This window comes from Ursus arctos, unplaced genomic scaffold, assembly GCF_023065955.2.
Source record: "Ursus arctos isolate Adak ecotype North America unplaced genomic scaffold, UrsArc2.0 scaffold_13, whole genome shotgun sequence".
NCBI lineage: Eukaryota > Metazoa > Chordata > Mammalia > Carnivora > Ursidae > Ursus > Ursus arctos.
The window spans coordinates 40,193,862-40,216,258 of record NW_026622797.1 but is presented as its reverse complement, the minus strand read 5'-3'; the positions used below and the strand labels follow the sequence as shown (position 1 = coordinate 40,216,258).

General features: G+C 34.7%; 1 protein-coding gene across 6 annotated transcripts in view; it reads right to left on the bottom strand.

The window, feature by feature from the left end:
* Positions 1-22,397, bottom strand: part of TBC1D32 (TBC1 domain family member 32) — a 216,044-nt gene that overhangs the window by 91,387 nt on the left and 102,260 nt on the right. For all 6 annotated transcript variants that reach the window (XM_057311112.1, XM_057311111.1, XM_044386282.3 and 3 more), the window contains one exon: positions 20,537-20,625. In XM_057311112.1, the coding sequence (XP_057167095.1) occupies positions 20,537-20,625 (89 nt within the window). The remainder of the gene's footprint in view (positions 1-20,536; positions 20,626-22,397) is intronic.

Here is a 22,397-nt window from a genome sequence, read left to right as displayed (position 1 = left end):
CATACAAAAATACTGATTTGAAGGGGCACATGCAACCTGATGTGTACAGCAACATTATCAATAATAGCCAAATTATGGAAAGAACCCAAATGTCCATCGACTGATGAATGGTAAAGAAGATGTGGTACATATACATAATGGAATATTATTCTGCCATCAAAAAGAATGAAATCTTGCCATTTGTCAACAATGTGCATGGAGCTAGAGTGTATTATGTGCTAAGCGAAATACATCAGTCAGAGAAAGACAAGTACTATATGATCTCACTCATTATGTATAATTAAGAAACAAAACAGATGAACACAGAGTAAGGGGGAAAAAAGAGGGAAGCAAATCATAGGCTCTTAACTATAGAAAACAAACAGGGTTGATGGAGGGAAGGTGGGCAGGGGATGGGCCAAGTGGACGATGGGTATTAAGGAGCACACTTGTTGGGCTGAACACTGGGTATTACGTGTAAGTGATGAAGCACTAAATTCTACTCCTGAAACCAATATAACACTATATGTTAACTAACTAGATTTTAAATAAAAATTTGATTAAAAAAAGAGTCAAAAATAGCAATTCAATGTAACTCCCCAGGAATCTGGCAAAATAACCAAATGCATATAAAACTAAGTGAAAATCTCTCATCAATTTAGGGAAAGAGTCCATACTTAGTTTATAAAAGTAAAACAGTTTTTGCTAGATAAAATGCAATGAAACCAAAAGACTCAGAGTTCTACTTTGAAGATTATAGTGTTAATTTGGCATTTCCCTAGAAATAACTTCAAGGATTGGGGGGGGGAGAAGAAAATAGCATAATATAAAAATTTTTCGCCACAAAATGAGTTGAAGGCAATGAAGTGCAGCAATAGAACAAATACCGCTAGGGGAGGGATAGAAATTGAGAAAAAAAATGTCATGGCTACCATGACAAAAAAAAAAAAAAAAAAAACAGCAAAATAACTCCTCCCTCCCAACCCTACCAAGAATAAATTCCTCAGAAAAAAACAATAATTTTCTCAAAATTGAGGCCTATAACATATATAGAAAACTTTATCCTCTGTTTCCAACAGTGAAAATGGGTACATAAGACAGCAGGAGGAGTATGCCTGGTCCTACTATGTTTCTTAACAAAACTGATTACCTCCAGAGTAAGATGGGTGGGGAGAGCACAAAAAAGGGACACACACACACACACACACCCAAAACTTAGGCCTATAGAAATAATCCAGCTAACTGGAAACATGACCCTGCCTTTTCTTCAATATGAGCCTCTTACAAACAGCTGATAATGACAAAATTCACATCTCTCCAAAAAGAAATACCATGAGATATGTACAAACGTGCTCTAAGAAAAAGGAGGATAGATATTTCGTTAGAAAAATAGGAAGGATGAACTAAATAATAAGGCTTTAAGTTATGAAGGTGTAGGGAGACCTAGTGACCTTTCTGCTTCCTCTAGGCTACTAATCAGTCAACCGGAAATGAAACTGACTCTCAATGTCCTCTGGTTTATGTTTGAAAGAAGGGGTCTATAGGATCTAGATGTACCATGAGATGGTCCAAGGTGAACTAGAGCAACTCTGAAAGCAAATGCATGCCAGACTGAATTCTTATTAGAAAATAAGTAAATAGAAACTTCAACAAATGATGTAGAACTCTCTAGATCTTACAAGTACTAGGAATAATGTAAAGCTTAGCAAATTTGGTCCAGCAATAAATTAAAAGAATATCAGACTGTGACCAAGTATAGTTCATTCCAGGAAGAAAAAAATAGTTTAATATTAAAACATCTCCTGATGTAATTCATAACATCAATATGTAATAGAAAAGAACCATATAATCATCTGACCAGATGCTTAAAAGCTACTTAAGATTCAACATCCACTCTCTATTCCCTGCCCTCCAAGAAATTCTAAGTAAATTAAAGAAAGTTTACTTCTTTAATTTGATTTAAAAAAACGAATTTATCCCAGTGCAAGAGGCTAAAAGCATAAACAGGAAATGCATTCCCATTAAGGTCATGTGGAAGGCAAAATTGCCTATTATTATTTAACATTTTCTAGAAGTTTAAGCCAAAAGCAAAAACAGAAGAAAAAAAAACCAATCTGAAAGGCGATAATAATGTTCATTATTAGAAGACAATAGAACTGTTTATTTGGAAACCACTCCTCCATGACATAGAATTCAATTTACTTAATTCTAAGAAATATTGGTTAAATACCTACTAAGTGCCAACCACTGTTGGAAGCACCCAGGATACATCACTGAACACAAATGCACAAAAATCCCAGTCCTTATGGAATGCAAAATACTAGAGGAGGGGAAGACAATATAAAGAGTTAAACAAAACACAACTAGAGGCAACTAAAGCAGGAACGTGAATAAAGAGTTTTAACAAGGGGGTGATAGGGATGGATAACTGTATGGAATTTTAAATAAGGTGGTTAGGAAAGACCTTACCAAGAAGGTGACACACTTCAGTAAAGACCTGTAAGAAATGAGGAAGCAAGCCATGGAGCTACCGGAGGGAAAATTGTTCCTGGCAGAACAAACAAGCTTGAACAAAGGACCTAAGGTGAGAGCATGCCTGCATGTTTGAAGGGTGAGGTGCCAGTATAGCTGAAGAGGAATAACAAGGGAGAAGTATTAGGAGATGAAGTAAAAGTAATATTAAGGATCCAGATCACGTAAGACTCTCTAAGGCCATTGTAATAACTTCAGATTTTTTCTTTGACGACATGAGAAACCACTGGAGTATGGTTTTATCCTAATAAGAGAAACCTTGTGAGTAAAGAACTGACATGATCTGATTTGTGTTTTAAATGGGATCACTCTGGCTGCTGTATATAAAACAGGCTGAATTTAGGCAGGGGCTGAAAGAGATACACCAATTTTAAAAAGCTATAGCAATAATTTAGATTAGATAGTGACTTAAAACAGGGTTTTATTAGTAAAGAATCTATTAACCAGAAGAATAGCTCTGTGGTGAACAGACTCTTGGGGTGGTCCCCAAGATCCCCACCCTCCTGGAACTCATGATTCCCTTGAGTGTAGGCAGGACCTGTGACTTGCCTCTAATCAGAGAATGTTAAAGGTGAGAGAACAGATATGATTATATGATTATATTACATAAGAAGAGTCTGTGTCCTTCTTGCTGGAGTCTCTCTCCTCTGATGGCTTTGAAGAGGCAAACAGCCATGTTGGGGAAAAACATGAGCAAGGAACTGCACCTGGCCTTTAGGAGTTGAGGGCAGCCTTCAGTAGACAACCTCCAGAGGCCTTTATTCTCTAGGCAGCAAGAAAACAAGACCCTCAGTACTAAGAGCATGAGGAGCTAAATCCCACCAACAATTTGCGTCAGTTTGAAAACAGAACCTTCCTTCATTGAGCTTCACATGAAACCACAGCCCCAGATGACACCTTGATTGTAGCCTTATGAGACTGTAGACAGAGGACCCAGTAACGGTGTACCTAGACAGAAACTGGGATAATAAATGTGTGTTGTTTCAAGCCACAAAGTTTGTGGTAATACATTATAGACAAATAGAAAAAAACTCCCAAGACTTATATTTAAGCAACTAAAAGTATGACTGATGTGCCATTTGGTTGATATGGAGAAAATAACTAGAAACAAAAGGAAAAAAATTATGTGTGTGTGAGAGAGAGAGAGATATGAATAAGAATTATGAGGGTGACCAATAACAAAATACAAAAATAATTTACATATAACATACCAGTACTAACATCCCAGTAATAACCAATTAAAACATTACCATGGAAAAAGAAACTGTGTTAACAATAGCAAAAATAACAACACAGAAGATACCAATAAGAAATGCATAGGTCCTATATGTAGAGGGCTAAAATATATCACTAAAGAATGTAAAAAAATTCACTAGACATAGCACCTATCTGGATTAGAATATAAAATATTATAAAGATGTGTATTTGATTCAGTTATGAAGTTAGTTTAAATGTACATTATGCAATAATTTAAAATTTAAGCTTTTTATAAGAGTTCAACAAAATGCCTCCACTAAAAATCAAAAAGAAATTTTTTAAAAAGAGAATGATGAAATGAATGAATAATTTGTATATACATTAAATCTCATAGACTCTATCAAATGCTTATCATGTTCTACATTTGGGAGACGCATAACGTATCTAGTCTCACAACTCTGTGAGGAAGTTTGTCACTCTCTCCATTTCCATCTGAGGAAATAGAAGCATGGAGATGTTAAAAATCTTATCTAACATTACTCTGGCAATGTGATTCCAAGTACATGTTCTTAACCATATACTGATACTGCCACATACTGTAGTACATAATGAGGAGTATACTATTAGGCTACAAATATTAAGTTCACAAAAGATATAGAAGACCTCTTTGGAAATGAGAATAATTATAGAACATTTAAACTAAATAGAGATATATATACCATGTTTACAGATTGGAAAACTCAGTATTATAAAGATGTCAATTAACTCACTATTGATCTACAGATTCATTCCACTGATAATTAAAATCCCAGTGGGCTGGTTTGTGTGACAGAATGAATGTAAGATTTATATGGAGGGGTGCCTGGGTAGCTCAGTCAGTTAAGTGTCCAACTCTTGGTTTCAGCTCAGGTCATGACCTCAGGGTTGTGAGACTGAGCCCTGCACTGGGCTTTGTGCTCAGGGCAGCGTCTGCTTGAGATGGCTCTTGCACTCTCTCTCTAAAATAAATAAATAAAATCCTTAGAAAAATTATATGGAAAGGAAAAATGTAAAAGTAGCCAAGATATTTTTTGAAAAAGAATAAAGTGGAAAGAATTACTCCATCAGTTATTGTAATTTATTACGAAGCTATACTAATTAAAACAATGTGATATTTGTACAAGAATGAAAAAAATCCAATTGACCACAATAGGAAATTCAGAAATAGATACTGTTTTGCAACACAATGAAAAATTATGCATGTATGTATACAAATAAATATGTAGCTGACATTTTACATGTAATAGAGTTGTTTATAATAGCCCAAAGCAGAAAGCTGGAAATAATCCAAATGTCCACCAATAGCATAATATATAAACAAAACATAATATATTCATACAGTGGATTACGCAGCAATGAAAATAAATTAACAAATACATGCAACATTAATCTTAGAAACAATGCTACACAGAAAAGGTCAGACATGATAGAATATACAGTCTATGTTACCATTAATAAAAAGCTCCAAAAGTAGCAAAATTAAAATATATTGTTTAGGAATACTTGCTTATGTAGAAAAAAATATAAAGTAAACCAAAGAAGTAAATTAAGCCATGAAAATCAGAATAGTGGTTACCATTGGGGGAATGAAGGGACTCATGGTTGAACAAAATGCATAGTGCTAGTAAGTTCTCTTAAACATATTTACTCAAAGGGGATTATGTGGACTTCATTTTACAACAATTTTTTAAATTACAGGTTTATATTTTATGCAATATTTATATTTTTAATATTTCAGAAAAAAACTTAAGTATTATATTAGGTGGGTAATGGAAAAAGTAAGTCATTACACCCAAAAGAAGTATAAACATGAATGTAACAAATAAATCCAGAACACTAATAAGAAATGCATACTTTAATAATTATGCAAAAAGATTCTTGTAAGACTCAATAACAACTAATACCATTCACTACTCAATTATGTAATAATCTAATAAACAGATCTTAATGGCTCATTAATTATACCAGCATATTTATATAAACTAGCAGTCAGACTAAACATGGAAGGAAAAGCATAAGACAATTTTTTTAGCCTAATGATAATATTAAAGCTAAGTTTACAAAATGAACAGTGTGCAGATTATTTTATATCCACTAACCTAGAAAAGTGATCAGAAAAACAAGTCTCAAAATGTAAATATGAGTAGGTGTATAAGCAACAAATTGTCAAGTTTAATTTTTGTTGGCCCCAATCCCAATTTCTGGAAGTTATGAAAAAAATCTCATTTCACATATAAAACAAGCTGGTTATATTCAGAAGCATTCCAAAGGAAGTCAACAATTAGCCAAGGTAAATCCAAGTTCATAAGTAAACTGGATAAAAGTTTTAGTGGTATATTTCCACTTTTTTTATGAACAGAGAAAAAGTATTAAAAATAATTTAAAGTAATAAGTTTATGTAAAAATGTCAACCATAAGTTACACGGGCAAATTTCAGAACAGTGTGTGTATTTATATACACATATGTCTCCCTCAGGATACAGTTAGAAGCAGATCGACTCTCCCTACCCCAGACACACACCTTTTTAAGATAGGCATCACTAGGTTACTTTTATTGAAATAAGTTCCTGTACAAAAAAAGACAGACAATAGTCAAAGACCCTAGATGTTCCTTTATTCCTGATTTCACATAATGCTAAGCAATATTATGCATGCTATTATAATCTTATGGCTCCCATGAGCCCAAACAGTCCAGCACCCTATAGGCTATGAGGTTGCTGTTTGAAGGTGGTGAAGATATAAAAGAGTTTGTCCATAGCCAAGGTTCTGAAGGCATGACAAATGACTAATGTGGGGAGGGATTCAGGCCCCTTTAGTAACTCTGTGAAAGCATTTGGATACCTGTGGTGATATTTAGCCAACTCTATTACCTCATTTGAGCCAAGTTTATTGATGACATCTAATAACCTGACATCCAATAATCCAGCTTTCTCACCGCATCTCAGGCACTGAAGGCTAAATACCTATCTCTATTAGACATTTAATGCTGCACATAAGCATTATCTCTAGACGAATAATCCAAAGAAATCTTATTGCCACAGGGAAGAGAAGAGCTAACAACTGAATTAAATTTTCTGTAAAGAAATACAGACATCCCTAAAATACATTACTCAAATAAAATGGCCACAATTTACAAACTGCATTTGGAAAAAAATCGATATAAAATATCAATGGAGATGTCTTGGGATTTTCCCAGTCTTCTCATAACAGTGGAAAGTCAACCATGTTTTTATTGTTGATATCAAAATACTCTGAAATACTAAATACTATGAACCTCAGTGAAGAAACTTTTCATATATATCAGAAATTGGAAGCAATGTTTAATCTGCCCAAGCCTTGTATTTCTTGTATTTCCCTAAGCCTTAGTGTGTGTTCAATATATGTAACAAAAGACATCAATATACAGTTTCCTTACAACAATGAATTAAGAAATGTTCTACAAATGATAAGATAATGCTGATTTGTCCAATGTGAATACCAGAAGCAGTCTGCTTTCACCAACATGGACAGTTGTAATACAACTGTATCATTTTATCAAAATTTAGTCCAAGACTGCCTTGATTGTCCTACCATCCCTCAGGTCATCATGAAAAACTACTGATATAATGTTAACTAGACCTCCTTCAGTGGAAAGGAAGTAGCTGGTACTATAGATGCTTTATTAAAACATAGGTGTGCCAGAGAGTAGAGATCCACACAAATTGAGAGGTTTGCAAAACAGATGAACATATGGGAGGGGGAAAAAAAGAGCGAGAGAGAGAGAGGAAAACAAACCATAAGAGACTTTTTTCTCCTAGATTTTATTTATTTATTTATTTGTTTGTTTATTTATTTATTTATTTATTAGAGAGAGAACATATGTGAGCGGGGAAAGGTGCAGAGGGGGAGAGAGAGGGAATCTCAAGCAGACTCCACGCTGAGCATGGGCTCAGGACTCCACCAGGGGAGATGCCATGACTTAATTTAGCAGAATGGCTAAACTTACATAGGGAATATCCATGATTTGAACGACATGAATTCTTTCATCACAGACGATCTAACTAGGTACCGCTGCATGCTCAAATTGCAATAGAGACCAACACTGGACTGAAAATACAGCACATAATCTGGACAGACCAACCAGCTAACTGGTGCCAGGCCAATTACATTAAATGCCTTCTCACACCTCATATGAGATTTGACATCCATGGCTACCACGGTTCTCTACCAAATGTGATCTCACCAACTCTGTACTTACTGATGCCTTACTGAAGGTCATGGTATTCATAAACACCACTTCTGACCAAGAAACTAATTTAACAACAAAAGAAGCACTGAGCAAACATCCACAATATTCACTAGCTTTATAATGTACCCTTACCTCCCCCAAGTAGCTAATCTTAGATAGTGGTGGAATGGCATGTTGAAAACTCAGTATGGCCTCATGTAGGACAAAATACCTTGTAATACTGAAGTGCTGTCCTACAAGATACTCTGAACTACCAACCAACATATAGTGTTGTTTCTCTCAGAACAGTAATATCGGTCTAGGAGATAAGGGGTAGAAGTAGAAATGATCATTTTCTATGGTTTTCTCACCCCTTAACTCTGTAGGATGTAGCATGGGGGGGGGGAGGACTGTAGTTTTGAGATATTGTTCCAAAAAAGAATACTTCTATACTTCTACCACAGCATTCCTCCAATGTTTTGAGGTTCCTCAAAACCCTGGGCCAATAAGCAAAATAAAGTAATTTTGTAGGCTAGAGGGACTGGCCATGATCATAAAAACGAACAAACAAAACAAAAAAACCCTACTACTGTGCAACAGAGACACAGGAAAGTCAAGTGTAGTGTCTAAGGAATATTCTGTAGTACCTTCTAATATTGCCATATCTAGCAGTAAAAATTAAGGAAGACAAATGCAACTCAATATAAACCAGACCACTACGGGCTCAAGAACCACAACAAGGAAGCTCTGGATTGTCCTACCAGGTTAAAAAAACCCTAACCAGCTCAGTGTGGTTGGGTATCAAGGGAAAACAGAATGAAGCCCTGGGTAAAGAAGTTATAATTATTAACTAGAGCTTCATATCCACTTGTAGAGACAAAAACTATAGTAGCTAACCATATTTTCAACCTTGCTCAGGTTTAAGCAAACACTTAGGTATTAACCAATTTCCTTTTCTTCCATTTCTTTCACCTCCTGTTTTACATAGGATGTTGATTTGTAATTTAGTCTATAGGCTAAAGGATATGAATAAGTGACTGTAAATTAACTAACAAAGAACAAAAATCACCTAGAGATTTGTGCTAACATTGAAGAGACTCTAGATCTCCCTGCCAGGGAAGAAGGTGTGAGGGCACTTTTGTTGTGGGAGGGAAATTATTTTGTGCTGGTAAAAGACAGTTTATTGCTATCTCTGTTGTTTGGAGCTTTAATGCTCTGAGGTTTAAATGACTCGAAATATTTAAAATGCTTAGAATCATACCTGGTGCACAATAAGCAAAGCTGTAAATATTTGACATTGTTATATTTTATAGGAACATCTTGAGATATATTACTGCTAGATATACAGTGAAAAGTAAGCAAATGGAAAAAAGATGTCTTATTAATGCTAAGAAAAACAAATTTGGGGAGGAAAGGAATCATAGAATAGAGATAACAGGAATAGGAAAGGAATAACAGAATAATAGCTCTTGGCAGAGAGTAGCAGTTAACCCTTTCCAGCACAATACCCTTTTCTCTCAGCTCCACTAACTGCACCTGACTCATGATTTCCAGAAGGTAAACCTCCAATGTTCTGTGAAAAGAGGGAAAGAATGGGGTAGGAGTAGAAGGAATGTGAGGGAAGTTTCCATCCCTTACCAGCCTTGAAAAACTTCCACACCATTCCAAACAAGGAGCAAACCAAGAAACAGGAAATTGGATCCTAGGTAAAAGAGGATCCAGCTCAGAAGAAAAATAAAAAGCAGTTCCCGGAATGATGAAGGGAAATCCCAGAGGACTGACACATAGGGCCAAAAGATCCTCCAGTATAAAATGAAACGAAGGGATGTGATACAAGGAAAAAAGCTAACATGTTACCTGATGTCCTTTAGCTTATTGTATGTTTCCACAAACATGAATAGGACATAGTCCCTGCCCTCAAGAGCATGAAAACCTCAAGACTATAAAAACATAATTGGAAAGAATGACTGTAAGGCATCTTGACATTTATGTCATAAAGCACTACAACGTATGGGTCAGGTATCACATTCTCTGGAACTAGACTATCTGGGTTCAATACTAATTACTAGCTGTGTCACCTTAAGTGAATGGCTTAAATTTTCTATAGCTCAGTTGAGTCATTTGTAAAAATGGGAGATAAGAGTACCTAGTTCACAGGGCTGTTTTGAAATTAAGTGTTTAAATGTGAAACCAGTATCAGTACCTAGGACATAATGAGAACTATGTAAGTACTAAGCTATGCCGTCACAGAGGCAACAGTATATCTTTTCATGGTAGTCCAAGCATTTATTAGTAGATATATAAAAAATGAAGCAAGTGCAAAATCATGCAATTATTAACTTGAGGAAAAATAAAGTACTAGGAAAAATGAAATATAGTATAGTATACTACTTGGCCCATAAAGAAATAATATTTATATAGACATAAAAATGTAAGCTTTTAATAGTGACTTAATCAGGTTTGTGATAAAACTATACAGCAGGGAGAGAGGGAGAGCAGAGGACATCTACATCCTAAGCTTCTAAATCACTAAAGACAAGCTAAAATCTAAAGTTTAAAAATCAAAACACAGTATAAACATGTTACTCAAAAATCCAGAGATGAATGCCAGAAAAAACCAATTCAAGGAGTCGAAAGTGACAGCTTCTGAGGACTGGGAGTGGGGAGAAGAGAAGGATGGAGAGAGGATTACTCTTTGCTCTTAAATGCTTTCCCCATACTATTTGGCTTTTTAAACTATATACCTTTATTACTTTATTTTTTTTTAAAGACTCTATTTACCCACTAGAGAGAGAGAGAGAGAGCATGAACAGGGGGAAGGAGCAGGGAGTCCGATACAGGACTCGATCCCAGGACTCCAGGGATCATGACCTGAGCTGAAGGCAGAAGCTTAACTGACTGAGCCACCCAGGCACTCTATACCTTTGTTACTTTAATAAAAATAAATAAAAAATAGTGTTTGGTAGATGTGACACAGACCATGAACTAGTATCTTTTCTAGCTGCTCTGCCAAAAAAGATAAATATAGATTCTGTGCTGGAAGTGGAAAGTAAATTTAAGCCACACAGAATCTGGAACCTTACTCAGTCCTTTACTTTTGCTCAAATAGATAAAAACAAATATATTTGTTTCCTAAGCTCTAAATTGCCTTTTTAAAAAAGTTCTTTTTACCTTATTAAATTTTATCTCTAATATAATGAAACTCAGTAATGATTTAATTTTTGTCATACAGAAAAATGTTTTGGGTAAAGAAGTCATAAAAAGAAAAGATTTAAATGCCAATTTGGCATCCCAAATGAGCTTATCTTGCTTATATAAGAAACCTGAAACAAAAATTCCTCCCGGGCAAAGGATTTAGGCTTAACAATAAGAAACTTGCATTACTGACTTACAAAAATGGAACTATTCTTAGGGGAGGGAGAAAAGATAAATCAAAGTATACTCAGACCTTCAAGGCAAAGACTGTTAGCCAGGGTCACCAGACTCCTAAGACATGCAAGATTTTGTGCTAAACATTAGGAATCAAATTGGTCACTGTTCTTAATAGATAACAATGTACTGTGGGGTGCCTGGGTGGCTCAGTCACTTAAGCGTCTGACTCAATTTTGTCTCAAGTCATGATCTCAGGGTTGTGAGACTAATCCTTTTACTTGTTTTAGAATGTATCTTGTATATGACAAATTCCCCCAGGAGTCTGCTAATAACCCAAATCAAATCTCACCACACGAATAATTCTCTGTTCTTAAGTACTACATACTTTGTATGTCACTTTCAAATATTACGTCATTAATATGAGAAAGTGGGCACTGCCCGGGGTATCTAGAATGGTTCTGTGACGTTTAGTCTTAGCTACCATCTCCACTTGAAGAAATTTGAACCATGTTCTTTGTTTACCTCATGCCTGAAGTCACAAGCCCTTTCTCTTTATCCTGACACTTTTTCCTAGGATTTCTTCCTTAAATACACTGAATCAACACATTTCATTTCTACTAACATTCTATTTCCATGTATGCATTATGATAAATTCCATAAGTTAGTCATTAACTCTGTAATCAAATGCACTGGTTAAGATATACACAAACAGTACAAAATGCAACACAAAAGATTTCCTTCTGATCACCACATACAAACTAGCTAGCAGAAATGCAATGCCCAATTCCTCACCTGTTGATCAAAACCAAGAATGGGACATGGATTACACACACACTAATCATACCTCCAAATCTGGAGATTAAAGTTTCTGATGCATATAGAACCATACCTGTAGAGAAGAGGGGAGTAGAGTCAGTTTGCCAATAAACCTATGTGAGCAGAGGCTGTAGAGAGCCTACTCACTTGCTCTAGGTACCAAATTCATATATATTTCAGAAGTGCTCTGGTATCTCCTGAAGCTAGAGGCTAGTTTGGACTTCTGTAAGTACAGAGTATAATTTCTGGATATACTGAGTTTGCTGAACTTGCATGTTGTGCAGAGCCTAATGTTCAATAAATCTGAACATATGATCAAGGGAAAGTTTAGGGATTGATACGTAGATACAGGGTTATAGTCAGTAAAGAAGGGATAACTGAAGCTACTGCAGAGGAAAAGAGGTAAATGTACTGAGGACATATACTAGAAGAGAATTTGATTGAAAGGGTAAAGAGAGGAAGAGGAAAAAGAATTAGCAAAAACGAAGAAAAGAGAATCCAGAAATAAAAAGAGAACAAAGTCACAGAATCCCCAAGAAAGACAGCAGATGGGGGCACCTCGGTGGCTCAGTCTACTAAGCATCCGACTCGATTTCAGCTCAAGTTGTAATCTCAGGGTCATGGGATCGAGTTCCGTTGTCAGACTCTGCACTGAGCATGGAGTCTACTAGAGATTATCTCTCTCTCCCTCTCCCTTCCCCTCTGTTCCTCCCAGCTCATGGGCGCTCCCTCTCTCTAAAATAAATAAATAAAATCTTAAAAAAAAAAAAAAGACCGCAGTACAGCACTTAACAGGAACTCAATAAATATTTTCTGAATGAACACCTTAATAAAAGGAAAAAGTGTCAATAGTGGGTGGAATATAAAATGGTACAGAGAGGTAAAGTAAAAGCAGTCATGAAAAGAGGGAAGATAGAAATATATAGGATTTGAAAATGTGTCTAAGTTTTTAACACAGCAAGTCCATTTCTAAGGATTTGTGGTAAAAATAAATTATGGGCATAGAGATATTTATAAAAACATACAATAATTTTAAAAAAATAACCTACATGTCTAAACACAGAAAACTTCATTCATATACTAGAATATTATTCAATCCTTTAAAATTATGGTATACGTGAACATTTATAGATATGGATGATTTAAAATTAAATTTAAAAGGAGGTGTTAAAACAATAAAACTCCTATTTAAGAAAAATATATCCAGTTATAAAATGAAAAATTTTTATCTCTAAGAGAAAGACTAAAAGCTATTACTTTGTTTTCATTATTTTCTAATTATTCTATAAAAATGGGAATTCTTTCATTAAATAAGAATTTTGAATCCTTTACTGATATCAATTAGTAATAGATCATCTGTTTTCTTCAAATTAAATTAAATATTATATATGTATTTATGTACACAAGTACCTGTGTATACAAAATCCAAAATGTGGATGGTTTTGTAGTCAGATTATATCTAATTTCTGATAGTAAAAAAGATTACAAGAGATAATTTTAAAATTGCTTATTACTAATGTTAATCAAATTTAAGTCTAGTTAGCATCTGGGTCACTGGGAATAAATCTCGTGATTTGTTGTGATGGAATATTAACACTTACCTATGTTTGCTAAAATAACCACGCTGATTCTAAACTGAAAATTATTTTTTACTTTTCATCTTAAAGTCATCTTACAGGTCAGACTTTTTACAAAGAAGGTAGTCATACATAAAACTGTTATACTGTGGGGCACCTGGGTAGCTCAGTCAGTTAAGCATCTGTCTGGGCTTAGGTCATGATCCCAGGGTCCTGGGATAGAGCCCTGCGTTGAATTCCCTGCTCAGTGAGGAGCCTGCTTCTGCCTCTCCTTCTGCCCCTCTCCCTCTACTCCTGTTCACCCCTGTTCTGCCTTCTCTCACTCTCTCTCTCTCCCCCTCTCTTAAATAAATAAATAATCTAAAAAAAAAAAACCTGTTATACTGTGTATATAACTTACTGTTGTGAGTAAATGTAAAATAACTGAAATAGCAAGTGATACATTTTAAAGGGTGTTCTATAAAAAGATTTCAGAGTTTTTTTGTTTTTTAAGAAAACTAACCAAAGGCCACATTAGAGTTTCAAATAAGGAATAAGTTTTAGGAGAACTGTATTAACATTTCTTTAACCGTATTAAATCTTAAAGTGTATATTTAATGAGGAATTACTACATAAGATTTAAGTTGTTAAAAATGTGCAATTCTAGAGTCTGTAATTACAACTTAATTTGTAGTTTCAAATAAACTATTAATACTGAACGATATAATTCTTTCTCCATGAAACAGTTTTTTATATTGAAATAATTTAGGCATGAGCATAACATTCTTCTGACCTAAAGATGGTTAAATATATCTTAAACTACTAAGCTATGATGAGCAGGATCAAAAGTTTCCAGGGGATGTGACATTAAGCAAAGGCAATGAAAGCAAAAGTAAACAAGTGGGAGTATATCAAACTCAAAAACTTGCAAAGAAAATCATCAACAAAATGAAAAAACAACCTATTGAATGAGAGAAAATATTTGCAAATCATATCTCATAAGGGGTTAATAATATTCAAAACATTTAAAGAACTTACACAACACCAAAAAAAAAAAAAATCCAATTCAAAAAATGGGCAGGGGATCTGGATAGACATTTTCCCAAAGACGACATACAGATGGCCAATAGCTACATGAATAGATGCTCGACATCATTAATCATCAGGGAAAGGCAAATCAACACCACAATGATATCACCTCGTACTTATCAGAATAGCAGTACAGTTGGTGGGAATGTAAATTGGTACAGTCACTAGGGAAAACAGTATGGAGGTTCCTCGAAAAATTAAAAATAGAACTACCACATGATCTAGCAATTTCACTTCTGGGTATTTATCTGAGAACAAAGCCACGAATTTGGAAAGATTTATGCACCCCATGTTCACTGCAGCCTTATATACAACAGCCAACATATGCAAACAACCTAAATGTCTACCAATGGATGAATGGCTAAAGAAAATGCAGTATACATACTACGGAATACTATTTAGCCATTAAAAGAATGAGGTCTTGCCATTTGCAACAACATGGTTGGACCTTGAGGGCATTATATGAAGTGAAATAAGTCAGGCAGAGAAAGAAGTACTATATGCTCTCACTAACACATGGAATTTCAAACAACCAAACTCATAAATACAGAGAGTAGACTGCTATTTGCCAGAGGTGGGGAGTGGGTGGTGGGGAAAATTTGTGAAGAGAGTCAGAAACAAACTTAGAGTTAAAAAATAAATCAGTCATGGGGATGCAATGTATAGCATGGTGACTGTAGTTAATACTAATACTGCACTGCATATTTGTAAGTTGCTAAGAGAGTAAATCTTAAAAGTTATCATCACAAGAAAAATAATTCTTAACTATGTATGGTGACAGATATTAACTAGACTTATGTGGTGACCATTTCACAATACACACAAATATTGAATCATGTTGTAACCTGAAACTGATATATGTCAACCATATATCTCAGTTAAGCCTCAACTTTGGAAAAAAAGAAATTATACAGGATAAGAACCCCAAGGTGCTTTAATTGTTGTCTGTAAAAGACAAGGTTCAAGAAAATAATTTGCACCCAAACTTTTTAATAAATGTACACCTTTCTTAAACAAATAAAAAAAAAAAAAAAACCAACAGATTTAGCAAATAAATGTTAACCAAATAACCAAAAAGTACCCAGCAATACGGGACATGAAAGTCAAAGAAAATGATATTCCCTTAAAGTTTAAGTTTTAGTCAGGGTGAGAAATAAATATCAAATTTGTGGGAATGACTATAAAGGCAAAGAACATGCAGGAAAAAGACAAGATCAAAGTGCACTCACAAGCCACGGAAGAAGTAATTCATAAAGCAAGCTTTGCCTTGAAGGATGAGTCAAATTTTAAGATGACAAAAGTGAAAACAATATTCAAGACAAAAAAATAGGTATATAGGCAATAATAAACACTGCACTTGAGGAGATAAGAAGTCTAACCTATTCAGCATTAGTTCAGGCTGAGGAAAGGTGGAAAATATTGTACACAGGAGAGATGTAGGTATATTATGGAGCTCCCTGAAAGCCACATAAAGTCTAGAACCGCCAGTTATTTAAAATGGGAAGGTGGGGAGCTCTGTAAGGATGTGTTTCTTTTCTGCATTAATTACCTCACATTTTTATTACCTTAAAATCTGATTCCTCATTAGGTAGTAAGGTTAAAGAGAATAAGCACCACATTTTGTTTACTCATCATTACATCCCCTACATCTAACACAGAGCATAACAAGCAGCCAATAAATATTGGCAGAGTAAATGAAGTAGAGAAGAGTAAACTAACAAATTATAAATATTAATCTGCAGTCATATTAAAGAAGTGCCGCATATCTCATGTCACTACACTAAGAAACCTAGATTAGTTTAGGGGCGCCTGGGTGGTGCAGTCATTAAGCGTCTGCCTTCGGCTCAGGGCGTGATCCTGGCGTTATGGGATCGAGCCCCACATCAGGCTCCTCCACTATGAGCCAGCTTCTTCCTTTCCCACTCCCCCTGCTTGTGTTCCCTCTCTCACTGGCTGTCTCTATCTCTGTCAAATAAATAAATAAAATCTTTAAAAAAAAAAAAAAGAAACCTAGATTAGTTTAATCTCCCTTCTGGGTAGAGAAGAAAATAAGATCAAGGACTTAGGAAGGCAGGTTAGGAAATGGCAAAAGAACATTCTTCTAACACAGGTGGACACAGGGAAGGTGGGAGGCCAATGAGAGCATTAATGTCCTCGTCTCTCATAGTAGAGAGTCAATCAATACTGTCTCAAAATGAAATACTATGTTCAAACCACTTGAAATGTTTTACATAATCTTTTTTCTCTTAAACTGAGAGGAATCTCTGGGGAAATAATAACCCCTGGAGTGAAAAAACAGTTATTTGAAATTCAGCAATTTCTTCTGTCTCATTAGTTTTTCTTTTCTATAAAAATCAGTTATAATTTAAAATGGAAACTATATGATTCCATTTTTATAAAATAATCTCCATATATCTATTTTTCTGTATGTACATGCACAGAAAGATGCCCAGAATAATTTTCCTCAATGTTAACGTTACTTTCAGATGTAGGTGCGGGGGCTTAAGAGTGTGCTTACTTGATGAGCACTACGTATAGAACTGTTGAATCTCTACATAGTACACCCAAAACTAAAATATAACACTGTACGTTAACTAGACTGGAATTAAATTTTTTTAAAAATAATGCTACTTTCAGAGTTAGGAAGAATGTAACTTAATGTATTATAATTTAGTCCCCTGTGTTGGTTAAATTCTTTATAATGAAGATAAATCACTGTTTGAAAAGCAAAGAAAAAAAGTAAAGATGACTTTCAAGACTGAGCAATTGAATAGTTGGTTGGGCCACTTAATGAGATGGAAACAGAAGATTTATTTTGTTTTGTTTGTTTTTGTGTGAGAAGATCCAAAAGTTCAGTTTTAGACATGTTAAGTTTGTGATATCTGAGAAATATATGAATTGAGATGTCAAGAGAGAGTTGTATATTTGAACCTGGTAGCTCTGAATAATAATTTAGGTTAGGGATAAAAATTGTGGGGGACCTACGGACATACAGGATACTTAAAGGCAAAGGTGTAAGTGGATGAACTTGGGGCAGAGCAAAGAGGAAAAAAAGTGCAACTGCACAAAGTCTTGAGTATTTCAAATTCCAAAGATTGCTTAGAGAATGCAAAAAAGAAATATAGCAGCTATGGAAGTGTCACAGAAGCAAAGAGAACTTTCACACAGAAAGAAATGGTCCACTATATCAAATGCTGATAGTGATAATAAGAGAATCAAAAAGAGAAGAATCTATTACATTCATCAGCATAGAAGCTACAAGCAACTTGAGCAGGATGTGCAATTCTGACAAAGTTATAGAGTCAACCTCAAATCTAAGTGGGCTGAGAAGTAAAGAGAGGTGAGCAAGTGGGGACAGTTTGTGCAGACTACTTGCTACGGTGAGAGGGAGAGAAACAGGACAGTGACTTCAGAGACAGGAGGTCGAGGGAAACTTCTTTTTGAGCGTGTTCCACTGTAAGACGAAACATCTGAAGGCATGTCTGCACCAGATACAAAATTAGAAAAGGGTAGGCTAGAAGTAGAAACAAAAAGGATAGGAGGGCTAATCAAGGGAGCAACCTTCTCGACGTATTAGTCATTTATGATACAAGATTTCTAGGACCTGAACAAATAAAAATTCAGAAATTTACAGAGAATGTGATGCGATTAAAAAGTGAAAATCCACATTTCACTAAGCCCTGTATTATCCTCATCTAAGTGCTATGGCAAACCTACAGAAACTGTATTAAACTTACCCTTACTCAGAGAGGGGGAAAAATGAATGGAACAAACAGTGCTATGAGGAGAAGGCAAATACATTCATGAGATGATCTACTGAAAGGAACAGTACAATAAAGGTACAATTAGAAACAAAACCATTGTAGAAAGTAAAGAAAATGGTATTGGTAAGAATCCAAAACACAGAGAAACACAAGATTTATACAATACAAAGCTAGGATATAAATTATCACTATTGGGCCCCAATGACCAATGCTAGACTGAAATCAGTAGAAGTAAATTATCTAACCTCAAATGTATGACTTAAAAATATAACTGAATATTATGAGCATGACCTTCGAAATGCAATGAAATAAACATATTGTCAAAGAAAAACTTGTTAAAAAGCATAAAAAATAAAATACAAACTTTTCTCAGAAAGTGATTTGGTCTCTTTCTTTCTCTTATTGCTGATGCTGTAAACCTAGCAAATCACTTGGCAGCATGTAGAAGACTACTGGGGTACTGAAAGAATGAAGACAAAATGTACTTCCTAGTCAAACACAAAAATCATATAAAGCAAGCAGATATAAAGAAACACTTGAAGTACTATTGCTACTACATCTATTAGGAACATTTTTATAGTGCTTGCTACATGCCAGGCACTGTTAATAAGTCCTTTTAATTTTTCTTTTGCAATTATGATAACAGTTCTATGAGGAAAGTAACATAATTTTCTTCCGTTTTACAGATGGCAACTGAGATCCCAACTTACACAACTGGTAAAGAGCAAGCAGTCTTGACTCCAGAGTCCATGTTGCTAATCTAACCACCACACTACACAACTGTATTACATGAATCGACAATGCCATGGCAAATTCTTCATAAAGAACAGAATGACTCCATTTGGATATTGCACTCCATTTGAAAAAAGCACATGCTATGCAAATTAATATATTTTATTCCCAGGGGCATTTTACTTCTTGGATGGCTTTTTACATGACTTAAAATTCTATTATTATTTTTTTAACAAGAATACTAGACAAAAATACTATTCTTTATATACACAAAAAAAGACATTCATTCATTTTATCAGTAAAAGGAGGCTAGAATCTATATTCTATAACTAGAAAACTCAGAAATATACTTGTTATGCAGAAGCAAGTTCTACTGAATAGATTTTTCCTAGTATTCTTCATCATTGCTTGCTATATGATGTATCTGCTGCTATACATGAGAAGTTAAAATGTAATGTGAAAATACATTTTGAGATAACGGACACACCATTCAAAGAACTATAATAGCTACAGTTTTTCTACCTTCTTTGCACTAAAAAGTCCAAAAATGAAACTCAGCTATTAATGGTAAAAAAAAAAAAATTGAGTATAAAATCTATAATATATATACTACCATCAGAGATTCTAATTTTAGAAAAGTGATTGCTTTATTTCTTAGGTAGAGCATTCTCACTGACCCCCTCCATGTTGGCTAAAAAAGCTACTTTGCTAGTAGAAAGGGGGAAAAAAAAGAATCACAAACCTATGAAAATGGAAAATGTCTCTAATTCAGCTGTTTTTAAAAGTCGTAATTTATAAGTAGGAAAACAAATTATAGGTCTATATATGACCAAAAAGATTTAAACCTTGGGAAAACTGAGATTAAGGAGCAATGGTTAACAACAAGGAGCAAACTTGAGCCTCAAGATAAATTATGCATTTTCAGGCCTCTTTCATGTCTCTCTTAGGAGTCCCATCAAATACCAACCCAGGGAAGCCCCAGTTGACTCCTGAGTAAACTGAAGAGTCTGCAAAATGCCTCTGTAAATCAAACAAAAGTGGAAGACATGGTAATAATACAGAAACTAAATGTAGACAAAAGCCATTATATAAAAACCTAATAACTGTATTTATTTTGTCTATAAGGTTACAACTTACCTTTAAACATGCTTAAAATTAGCTCATTTTAAATACTTTTTGAAAGTATATAGAACATATGCTTAACTGTTTCTGCAAGACAGAAAATGTACCTCAGGTAATATTTAACACCTTACCTTAGACCGAAGATGTGTGATTGTTCATAGTTGAATAAAGAACGAATCTTAGCTTCTGAATTCAAAATTATAAGTCTATCTATAATATCCTAAAAAAGAAAGATTTGGAGTGAGACTGTGCTTGACCGAAACCATTTAAAGAAAAACCAACTCAACAAAGATTTATTTAGATTTTTGGTTCTCAAACTTGGCTTTACATTTGATCACCTAGAGAGGGGTTTAAAAAAAAAAAAAAAGATTACCAATGCCCAAGTCTCAACCTTAGAGATTCTGAATTAATTGGTCTAGGTGTGTCTGGGCATTAAGATTTGTCAAAGTTACTGACATGAGTCATCTCATGTTTAGCCAAAGTGGAGAATCACTAATTTCTACCCCATTCTGGTACTGTGTTGCAACCAGCTAAATACAGATCAAACTGCTAAAAATATAAACTACTTTGAAAAACAAATACGAAATCTACAAATGTGAAACATGAACAGTGGACTTGAATAGTTTTATCTAGTAGCTGAGATTTTGTTGACAGTCTCTGCTCATGAAAATCAGTGGTTTCCAACCCTGGTTGAACATTAGAATCACCTAGAGAACTTTAAAAAAAATTATATATACATATACATATATGAATAATGCCCAGGTTCTACCTCAGACCAATGAAGTCACTATCCTTGGGGGTAAAATTCTGACATGAATATCCTTTTAAAAGATTTCCAAGTTGTTGCAATGTGTAGTCAGGCTTAAAAATCATGATGCAAGTGCAGAGAACCTGATGACCCAGGTACCACCAGCCGTCCCAAGCCCTGACAATGTAAGCCTACTACCACTCTCTAAAAGTCTTTCTTTTTATAATGCCCTGCTTTGTGTATATCTTTGGGTTTAGGCCTAAGAAATTTATTCATAGACGAATACTTGTCTCTCTCATTGTTCATTTTCCCGACCAAGAAATGTGCTACCTTCCAGTGAGTTCAAATTGAAGACATTTCTGTGACCTAAAGGTCAAATGAAAGATTTTGCTAGGGAGTAAAGTCACGTAATATTTACAGACGTCTGTGTGGATGATAGTACAAATGCCATATCATCAAATAAATAAGAAGCATGGAAATGACTTTGCAAGGTTGGGGAAATAATCTTTCAACATTTGAAAAACATTTGAAAAATACAAATCGAAACATAGTAAAAACTGGATTTTGTGTCAATTTGTATAGTAAAAGTTTATACCTAACACTTAGGAATGCATATATTTATCATTCTACAGATATCTTAAAAATGTGTGAGTACTAGCACAAGAGTTTAGAATCAGCAAACATTATGTAAACTCACTAACAATGAAGAATGAAAAGATTGCTATCTTAAAACCTGTCATTTTGTCTGCTTCTTAGCTTGGCGCTCCTTGTTTCAAACATTATAATGGAACATGAATTAAGTAACTCATTCACATTCCCAGCTTCACATTCAGATTCTCAGTAATTAACCCACTCTCTTCTTTTTCCTAATTTCTCCTCTGACAGACCTGATTAGCTATAGTGACAGAGCCATGGAGCTCTCCTTGGCTTGTCCAGGCACCTGGATACTATTAAGTACTCTTTGCCATATATATGGACAAACTTGTTTGCCAGGTGTTTCTTCAAATAGGTAGACATTTTTACTGCTTAAAATAATTCAAGAAATTATCAATGTTTTATCATAATCTCCACAGATTAATCTAGAATTATGTATCACTGGCCTTCTCTTATCTGACAGAAGAAAAGCTGCCAATCAGTTCTATGCATAGTAGCTTCTGGAAAGATTACTATAGATTTCTCTTCATTAGTAGGATGCTAGTAATAGGTGACTGAAATTTGTCCAACTATCTGAACACTAAGCTCAG